General features: G+C 60.6%; 4 protein-coding genes across 4 annotated transcripts; 1 reads left to right on the top strand and 3 right to left on the bottom strand.

The window, feature by feature from the left end:
* On the top strand, positions 1 to 1,506 carry EsH8_II_000599 (uncharacterized protein; the record flags this gene model as incomplete). The annotated part of the gene is made up of 1 exon (XM_083263897.1): positions 1 to 1,506. One exon carries the CDS (start codon positions 1 to 3, stop codon positions 1,504 to 1,506), a length of 1,506 nt encoding a protein of 501 aa, XP_083121219.1.
* Positions 1,507 to 1,855: 349 nt separating this feature from the next.
* EsH8_II_000600 (SDA1-domain-containing protein) lies at positions 1,856 to 4,138 on the bottom strand (the record flags this gene model as incomplete). Its single annotated transcript, XM_083263898.1, has 2 exons — positions 1,856 to 4,040; positions 4,092 to 4,138. 2 exons carry the CDS (start codon positions 4,136 to 4,138, stop codon positions 1,856 to 1,858), a joined length of 2,232 nt encoding a protein of 743 aa, XP_083121220.1.
* Positions 4,139 to 4,631: 493 nt separating this feature from the next.
* Positions 4,632 to 5,777, bottom strand: EsH8_II_000601 (Alpha/Beta hydrolase protein; the record flags this gene model as incomplete). The annotated part of the gene is made up of 2 exons (XM_083263899.1): positions 4,632 to 4,753; positions 4,850 to 5,777. The coding sequence occupies 2 exons, from the start codon at positions 5,775 to 5,777 to the stop codon at positions 4,632 to 4,634; spliced, it is 1,050 nt and encodes a 349-aa protein (XP_083121221.1).
* Positions 5,778 to 7,328: 1,551 nt separating this feature from the next.
* EsH8_II_000602 (uncharacterized protein) lies at positions 7,329 to 7,908 on the bottom strand (the record flags this gene model as incomplete). The annotated part of the gene is made up of 3 exons (XM_083263900.1): positions 7,329 to 7,336; positions 7,399 to 7,625; positions 7,724 to 7,908. The coding sequence occupies 3 exons, from the start codon at positions 7,906 to 7,908 to the stop codon at positions 7,329 to 7,331; spliced, it is 420 nt and encodes a 139-aa protein (XP_083121222.1).
* Between the last annotated feature and the right edge of the window lie 1,519 nt (positions 7,909 to 9,427).

The following is a 9,427-nucleotide window of genomic DNA, read 5'->3' on the forward strand; positions in this document are numbered from 1 at the left end:
ATGTGCGACGACCCCAACGAACGCTCCTCCAAGAGACAGCGTGTCAACTCAAACGCGGCCAATGTCGGCACCCTTCCGCATCACAACCTCCACCAGCCGGGCCAGCACCGCCCGGTTCTACCACCTCCATGGGGTCAGCCTCATGCCGCGTCGGCTCCGGCGTTCCTCGAGCCTCGCATCGCTCTCGAGCCAGCTCTACCCTTGCGGCAGCACAGCCCGGCACAGCCGCCCCCGGGAACCCAGCATCACCCCGTGCCGGCCCCGCCGTCCCTTCATTCTCGTCTTCCGTTCCGACCGAGACTCGCCCCTCTGAGAATCCCTGAATCCCACCAGGCCCCAAACAGCAGCGGATCCCCCCTCCCCGCTTCGGCCAGCAGCAGTGTCGCCGCGTTGGACAACCTGCTGAGTCTCGCGGGCGCGGCCAGGGTATGTCCGCAGTGCAACATGGCCCCCCTGGGCCCCGCCCCCGTCGGCTCAGGCGGCCGGCCCGTCGTCAGCTCCGTCTGCGAGGACTGCCGGCAACGTAACATCTTTGAACAGGTCTACCGCGCCAACTTCGCCCATACGCCGCTGATGCCCAGCAACGGCGGTTTCGCCGCAGTCGGCAACGTCAACGGGCAAGGTAATTTCAGCGGGCAGAATCTCAGCCAGCAGCATGTCCATCAGCAGAACACTCATCGGCATAATATTGACCAGGGCGGTATCGGACAGGGCGGCAACGATCGGCCCAGCTACATCCCCGATGCTCGGGGAGGCGTCTGCTGTAACTGCCGCAGGCCAGGGAAGACCCCGGCGCCCGGCCGGACGCGCTGCTTGGAATGCATCGCCATCGCGAACGACTACGGCGGGAACGCTAACAACATCCCAGGTAACACCGCCCAGGCCTTAGGCAGACCCAAAGAGCCGCGGTCGCAGCCGCGAAGTCATCCGCAGCGATGGGCCCAGCAGCAGCAGCAGCAACAACAACAACGACACCAGTTCCAGCCCCAGCCGCAAGGTCAACAGCAGCAGCAGCAGGGCGTCTGCGACGTCTGCCGCAGCAGGCCGGTGCCCGCGGGCCAGTGGCGGTGCGCGGGCTGCATCGCCCTAGACACCCCCGTGGCACCGACGACGTCCTTCTTCGGCTCGCAGGGCATCTGCGTCGTCTGCGAGCGCAACCTCGCGGCGCCCGGCCGGACGCACTGCGACCGCTGCGCCTTCGAGGGCACGCGCACCGCAGCGCCGCTGCCGTCGGGCCAGACCATGTGGTGCGGCGGCGGCGGCGACCCCGCGGGGGGCGCGCCGATCAACACCATCTCGAACCCCGAAAACGGCCGGCCCCTGCCGCAGCAGGACCTTCGCGACAAGATGTGCGGGTGCCTGAAGAACAACGTCCGGGACGGCAGCGCCTTCTGCGAGGAGTGCTATGCGGCGTTCCGGACCGTGGGCGCGCAGAACTGGGGCGCGTGGAAGAGGGCCAATTGGCCCGGCAAGCGCAAGAGGGCGGCTTACAACAAAGGTGAGTAAGGGGGCGGCTTACAACAAAGGTGAGTAAGGAAGCGGTGGTGTTTTTATTTTGTTGATCCCCGGGGACAGGCAAGTGAGGAACTTTCCCGGTACGAATAGACATCAGAGCGAGGCTTGAGTTGCGTAGATGCAACCCCCGCTTGTAGAACGCGAAAGTAGCAGACGGACGTATCGTTAGACTTTGCCCGCCTTGGGTACATAGGAAGAAAATCCAGTTTGCTTTTGTTTGCTTTTTACATCATGCTGAGAACCAGTTGCGTTTGATTACATATGCCATTGTTCCCCCCATGAAGTGCCCAACAGAAGAAAGACTCTAATACTGACGACGCTAAACACCCCCTTCTTTCTACTACATGCCGTTGGCACGTCTTCCGCCGCGCTTATTCCTGTCAATGTGGCCCTGCAGCACCTTCTTCGTCTGCACCAAACTCCTCTTGTTCTTGTACTTGGCCTTGTTCAGGGTCATCAGGAAGTTCTTCTGGCGCGCCTTCTCCTTGTTCGTCGTGCTCTTGCCCTCGGCGTCCTTCTTGGACCGGCGGATCGCCTGCGTCGACTTGTGCTCGTCGCGGCCCGGCTTGCCCTCCTTGGCCATGGCCACCCTCTCCTCCTTGGTGGTCTTGCGCAGCTTGGCCGGCGCCTCGATCTGCTCGGCCGTCAGGCCGTCGTCGGCGTGGCGGGCGAGCGCCTTCTCAATCTCCTTCTGGCGCTTCGAGGAGCGGTTGGCCATCGTCTTGGTGATGCCGGCCTCCACGCGCAGCTCCTGGAGCTTGAGCAGGTCGGCGGGCGTGAGGATGGTCGTGGTGGCGAGCTTTTGTATCCTCTCGAGCTCGGCCGCATTCTCCTCGTCGTTGTCCTCCTCGGAATCGGACTCGCCGTCCTCCGTCCTCCGCTTCTTCGGCGCGGGCTCGTCGTCCTCGTCCTCCGAGTGGTCGACGTTGATCCAGCCGCCCGAGTCGTCGCTGTCGACCGAGTCGAGCTCCCAGTCGTCGGACTTGTAGCCCTCCTCGTCCTCGTCCTCCTTGTCGGAACCGTCCTCCGGGAGACCCTTGGCCGCCCGTCTGAGCTTGCGCTGCTCCTCCTTGTACTTGGCCAGCAGCTCGATGCCCTCGATGCCCCCGACGTCCTCCTCTCCGAATTTCCGCGTCTTGATCTCGCCGCTCCTCAGACCCATCGCCGCGTTCTTGCCTCTGTCCCTCTTCTTGAGCAGGTCCGCGCCGACCTCTCTGTACAGGGACAACAGACCCTTGGCGGCCATCATGACACCCTTGTCTTTGCTCCTCCGGTACTGGACGAGATCTTGCAGCAGCGTGTCGCTCATCGCCAGGGGCTGTCTCACGCAGATCTCACGGATGGCGTTGAGACCGGCGGCGGCAACCTCGGAGGCGGAGGCTTCCGACACGAACTCGTTGGCAATCTTCTGGATCAGCGGCTCGACGGCATCTGGGGGCACCAGGTTGTGCGTTCCCTGGGCCAGCGAGGCCAGGTACGAGGTGACGGACTCTTGCCGGGGGGTCAGGAACTTGATGAACCACGAGTACAGGCTGATGATGGTCAGCTTGTGCAGGCCGACCAGCCTCGTCACCAGCTGCAGGACCAGGAGCTTGTTCTCGTGCAGCATCCTCGTCTTTGTGTTCTGCAGGTGCTTCTCGAAGACGTTCTCGGCGAAGCCCTGGGGGTCGTGCAGGAGGTGGAAGGCCGAGAAGTTGAGCGGGTGGGGCTTGTTCTTGCCGCGCTCCTGCTTGTGAATCTTGGACACGGCCTTCCTGTACGCGTTGGCCTGCTTCTTGGACTTCTTGTTGATGCCGATCTGGTGCTTCATCTTGTTCAGGTCAATGGCCTCCTCGTCACTGCTGTCGTCCTCCAACTCCTCGCGCTCCTTGTCGCCGCCGAGGAAGAACCGCACGGCACCGACGGCGACCTTCTCGTTGTCCGACAGGCACGCCTCCTTCATGACGTCGACCGTCTTGGCGTCGCTCCAGATCTGGCGCTTCCACAGCTCGCGCGTCAGCTTCACGGCCCAGACGGCCTTGGGCGACGAGCGGTCTGCTGTGACGAGGTTGTAGAGGACGGTCTGGATCGTGCGGTTGAGGGGGTGGTTCGTGGCCTTGGAGTTCGAGTTGCGCATCTCGCTGAGGATCCTCTGGAACAGCGTGGTCCGCAGCGTCTTGCTCGGCGACGAGACGAGGATCGGGAACAGCGTCGTCAGCAGGCTCGTGGAGTCGATGACCTCCTTCTTGCGCAGGAGCGCCAGGCTGCCGACAATCTTCTCGCGCAGCTCCGGGTGCAGCACCTCGTGGTGCTGCAGCAGGATCGCCTTCAGATCGTCGGGGAACGCGGCGGCGTGCTTCGGGTACAGGTCGGCAGTGTGGGCGATGAGGTCGACGAGGTTATGGAACGACTCGGTGTAGTCCTTCGTCGCCGTCGTCGGCGACACGAGGAAGACCTCGCGCTGACTCTCGTACTGGCCCCATTGCTGCAGGAAGTTCTCCTCGTAGGACCTGGGGTCGCGGCGGATCTTGTACTGCAGACTCGCGCTGCGGAAACGGTTAGCAATTGACGGTCGTGGGTGTGTGCGCTCGGCTTACAAGTCGGCGTCGACCTTCTCGAGGGCGGTGACCTTGCGCTTTCCCATGGCTGCTGTCGGCTTGGGTTGTGTCGGCGTGGATGTACGGTGGCTGAGCGTCGGCGGGGAGGTGCTCGTCAAAAAAACCTCCAGTGAACTTTTTTGCGTCTTATCAATTATCTTATCGCTTATCGATAAAATTATCACAGCTGGCTGTGCACGGTGCCCCACCCGCCGCACTGTTCACCTTTGCTCACCGAGTCACGCCGACGCTCAGCTCCAGTCGGGTCTCAATCAACACCGTACAAGACATCACTTTTACTTTCGTGGAGTAGGCTTTTCCGGGCTGTAGCATGTGTTCCTCGTTTTTTTTTCTGTGTATTTTAGTATATCGCAATATTTGGAATGACCGTGTCACGTACTATGAGGCGGTCCTATACAATATCTCTTGAAAGCACTAATACGATGAGTTTAGTCCAAATACGATGTTTGCAAACACTGATTGGAGATGTCCCGCTACGCCCAGTCTAACGTAATATACACAAACTGATCTAATAGAAAATCACAGGGTCTTGTCTTGCCTCTTCCAACGCCAGTTGTATTGCTCGTGTACCTTCTGAATGAGCTCAAGGCCCTTCCCCCACATGATCATCTTCTTCTCCAAGGGCACCACAGCATTAGGCACTTTCCGTGTTAGCACATGGCACTTCCACAACGCCTTGGATCCCTGGGGAGTCAGGGGGGAGGGGTGAAAGGGTTGGATGTCACACGCATGCTTACCTTCCAGCCATCCGTGGAACGCGTCCTCCAAATACAAGGCCTCGACGGTGTCCGCGGGCTTCCCCTTCTCCTCGCGCTCCCTCTTCACGCGCTCCACGAACGCCAGCTGCTCGTGGACGAGGATGTCGACGGCGGGGACCACGAGCAGCATCCTCTCGGGCAGCGCCTCCTCGCGGGCCAGGCACGGGCTCATCCTCGGGTCGTCCGGGTCGCGGGCCCGGGTGGGCGCCGCGTACGAGTCGTACAGCGGCTGCAGGAAGGCCATGGGGTCGCGGGCCGGGAACCCCGCGGGCCGCGGCTTGTCCTGCGGGCGCGGGCGCAGGTCGACGGGCGCGTAGAAGGCCACGGCGGCGCGGGCGGCGAACTCGGTGGACGGCGCGCGCTGGCCCGCGGCGAGGGCCAGGTTGCCGCCGGCCGAGGCCCCCGAGACGGTCATCAGCCGCGGGTCCGCGCCGAGGTCCGCGGCCGCGTGGTCCCGGAGGTGCGCGAGGGCGGCGTCGACGTCGTCGATGGCCGCGGGGAACGGGTGCGCCGGCGCGAGGCGGTAGCTCAGGCTGACGACGACGGCGCCCGTCTCCCGGGCCAGGAGCGAGCAGAACGGGGCGCTGGCCTCGGGGATGCCGCCGATGAAGCCGCCGGCGTGGCAGTCGACGTGCAGCGGGCGGAGGCCGTCGCGGCCCGTGCCGGCGCCGGGCTCCCTGAACACGAGGGCGCGAAGGGAGCGCCCGGGGCCGACTGGAATGTAGATGGTGGTGTAAGGGCGTCGGAAGAGGTAGGGCGCCAGCGCGAGGGAGTTGGTCAGGAAGGCTATGGGTTGCAGGGCGAGGAGGCGCCAGCGGAGGGACCAAGGGAGGCGGCGGCCGCAGAAGAGGGCGTCGAGGGCTGGCCTGAAGAGGGCGAGGGCGATGTCTCTGATTGTGCGAAGCATGCTGATGACGTTTATGTCGGCTCACTCACGATGGCACACGTGAAGGAGGTGTGGCGGGGTATTTGCCTTTTTAAAGGATCCCTTTTCTTTTTCCAAAGTCAATGGGATGGATGCCACGAAAAGATGGTTTAATGCCATTCAGCTGCGGGTACCGTACCATCACTCGAGGCGATGCAGAACATGTCTCCGCAGCCTTGGTGTAGGGTAAGGCGGCGTAATGTAAGACCGGTCAGCTGAATACCATCTGGTGGTGGTGGTGGTGTTGGACGTATGTCTAGGGAAGGCCCCGGACCCGATGTACTCAATAAATGCCACGCGGGAGAGGATGCTTGCAGCGGGGTCACATCCACTGCCCGTGTTTCGAAACATTTTCTGGGGAATGCCGGGGTTCGAATATCGGAAGGGGACGGGGGGGAATCCGGGTGGGTAACAGCGAAACAGAGTTCGGGGGACGAAAGAAAAGATCGACACTCACAGATCCAGTGCGATGGGAGTGTGAGGGGGGAGGGCGGGGAGACAGCCCGTTCGGCGAGGCATCCGGGATGTGGATGGGGGAAGCACGCAATTCGCGGGTTGTTGACCGTATTGGCTGACACAAGACTTGAGGCTCATCGACCTTGACCAGACTTCCCATGAACGGTATCAGATCTGGGAAAAGGGAGTTCCCCTCGATCGGAACCAGGGATGATACGAAGGGGGAGGCGAAAAATCACTGTTCGGAATGGGGGATATCTTGTATTGCCAGACATATCGGGGTAAGCTAATACATGGCGTTGTGGATGGGCTAGCGAGGTTGGCAATGAGACAAAACGACGGCGACGGATGAACGCTCCACCAAATCGTGTCTCGTCTCAACACCTTGATGCGAGGTTTCAATTGTCTACAACGACTGCCAGTCATGAGAAACTGGCTAGAGACGCCGTCGCACTGCCTGCGGGTCAGAGGACGACCACGATGAGGCCGAGATGCAAGCACGTCAATGAGACGAAGGGTCGCCGAACAACCCTAATAAGATTCAGACAAGTTCACCTCAAGTCACAAGCGATTGGGTACGGTGCTGGTATGCGGACGAATTAGTCTTAATTATTACACATGAATGTGAATATCGTAACAGAGATATCAGACTAAACCCAGCCAAAGCTGGCGCTGTGTCTCCCAACAGGTCGGTCATGAACATTTTCCTTCGTTAAAAAACACGTGCCCCAAGCCGCCCCTCTCTCTTCGTTTCAAGAGCAAATACTGCCGGAGAAGGCGGAGGGGACGATGCGATAGAGGAAATGAAGCCAGCGAGAATGGCCATCTTTCCCCTGCAAAACGGGTAGGATGAAGTGATCAAGTCCATTTGAATTCGTAGTCGAGGGGGTCTCATGAACACAATGATCCAAGGGGACGACGACGATGACCGTTCATCCCCATCCAAGCCCTTTCCGACTTCATCGTCGCCCTCGTTCCTCCCTTTCCCTTGCTCTCTAGCAAGAGACCTCGAAAAGAAGACGAATGAACTTTCTCATCCTTCGAACCCTTCCATCCCCATGTCTAGCGACGAGACATTTACAAGTCTGCGAAACAAGTTAGCACGTTTTACTTCATCAGTTGAAGTGACTGCTTTTTTGAGACTCACCCTCGCAGTAGTCGACAGTGGTGGTGACGGTGACGGTGGGGGTGGGGGCGGTGCTGGTGACAGCGGTGATGCCCCAGCAAGAGCAGGCAGAGGAGTACTCAGCGGCGTCGTCGCAAGACGAGGCGTAGGCCGGGATGGCGGTGGGGAGCTCGGTGACCTGGCGGTTGTCGAGGTGGCCGTTGCGGCGGAGACGGGCAGGGGCGGCGGTGACGGTGATGGTGACGGTGCTGTGAGGGCGAGTTAGTTTACACTGCCAACCTTCCATATCTGGCTCGTCCTCCATCCATCGAAGAGTATAATGGTGGACGAGGGGGTTTCGACGTACGTAGGGGAGGGGGTGACGGTGGCCTGGAGGAAGGACGAGCAGTCGGCCTTGCGGGAGGTGATGGGCAGGAGGCCGTCACGGGTACCGGTGACCTGACGGTTGCAGTTGTTGCCGGAGCACTCGCGCTTCTCGAGGACCGAGCCGAAGGCAAGGGTGACGAGGGAGAGGATGACGGCGGCCTTCATTTTGACGGTTGGGGTGAAGGGTCTGCTGGGAGACGATCGACTGAGGTCCTAAGAGATGGATGGGGTTGATTGGAGGGATCTGGTAGGAAGTCGGTGATGAGAGGAAAGGGGAAAGGGGAGGGAGAGGAACGGTTACATGGAGGCGAAGGCACCGTGATATATATCCGTCAGATGTGGGATGGGGGGGGCCTGATGGATGAGCCGGGGGGAGCGGGTAGATAGGCCACACTCGTAGATGGACGCCCAGAAACAAGCACGTCCGGTACGGTATACTGCGGTACGCAGCCGGTCAATACGAACCGCAGCAACCAGAGGAGAGAGAGAGAGAGAGGTAGCGGAGCTCACCCGCCCTTCTGGGCAACGCCCAGAAGAGGCGATGGGAAGGCGGGTCATCGACCGGGACAAACGAACAGGGGTGTTGGACAAAGGTAACGAGCAGCATCGTGGGCGAAAGAAAGAAAAAAACATGCTGAAAGCTAGGCTCCCCGGTACGGTAACACCCTGTTCCTGAGCAATACTAGACAGGGCCGGGGGGTGAAAGAGGGGAGGGGAAGAACCGCAGTAGTTCCAACCCGTTCAGCCCATCTCTGCGTGGTTGCATTTCCCACCTATCAGCGGGCGGGGCGTCCGCATGAGGCAGGTTGGCAGAGTGTGCGGGCTGGCGGCGAACAGCAGGAACATAACATGGGCATCGCGAGCCCAGAAGCGAATCCGTAGGATGGGTTGGCCCGCGAGAGAGGTACCATTTGGCTGGCGAGCCGGGTCAAGGGTGACCTGCCGTGGCTGGCATTCCGTCAAGGAACGCGTGCGCCCCTCTCTATGTTTCCTTGACCCTTGGCCGTCTAGAGAAACATGGGTTGGTTTTCCACCCACACCCACATTCATGCCCTCGCCCAATGCTATCACAGTTCGTCCAATCTGGCCTAGCCCTATACGGGACGCTGGGGATTCTGAATGGCCCGCCTGGATGACAATGGCTGTTTGTTCCGCCGAGACATTCTGAGTCGAGGAAGCGTGCGCTGGATGCAAGGGAGGTGCCTGAAGAAAAGAGTTTGGGCAAACAGCTTATTCCTGGGTACGGGCCAGACACTATTGAATTCTGTGCAAACGCTGCTTGGTCCATTGCTTGTCCCATGTCACGATTGATAGTTGAATTGGGATTCCAGCTTTGCTTTGTCTCTGCTATTTTGATTCCCTCGAGGAATGCATGGCGTTCTCAGCCGTGTAAGCTCGATTGGGCCGACGGAACAGACAGTCAGGTGCGGAGGTGATTGGCGCAGAGGCGCCGAGGCGTAACGGCACGGAAAGGTCATCCGTTGCGGCGCGAGCTTCCAACGTGGGCGAGCAGGTAAACGCACACAGGGGTGAAGCCGAGCTTGGCTTGCCAGGGTTGAGGGTAACGGGCAGTGAGAACGGTGAAGACGAGGAGGAGGAGGAGGGGGAGAATGCCGACCCAAATCTTGGGACTGCGGAAGAATCAGGCGCGGTTGAAGGCACCCTCCTCTGTTCCCAGCAACTT

The sequence above is a fragment of the Colletotrichum jinshuiense genome, chromosome 2, assembly GCF_051148585.1.
Source record: "Colletotrichum jinshuiense chromosome 2, complete sequence".
NCBI lineage: Eukaryota > Fungi > Ascomycota > Sordariomycetes > Glomerellales > Glomerellaceae > Colletotrichum > Colletotrichum jinshuiense.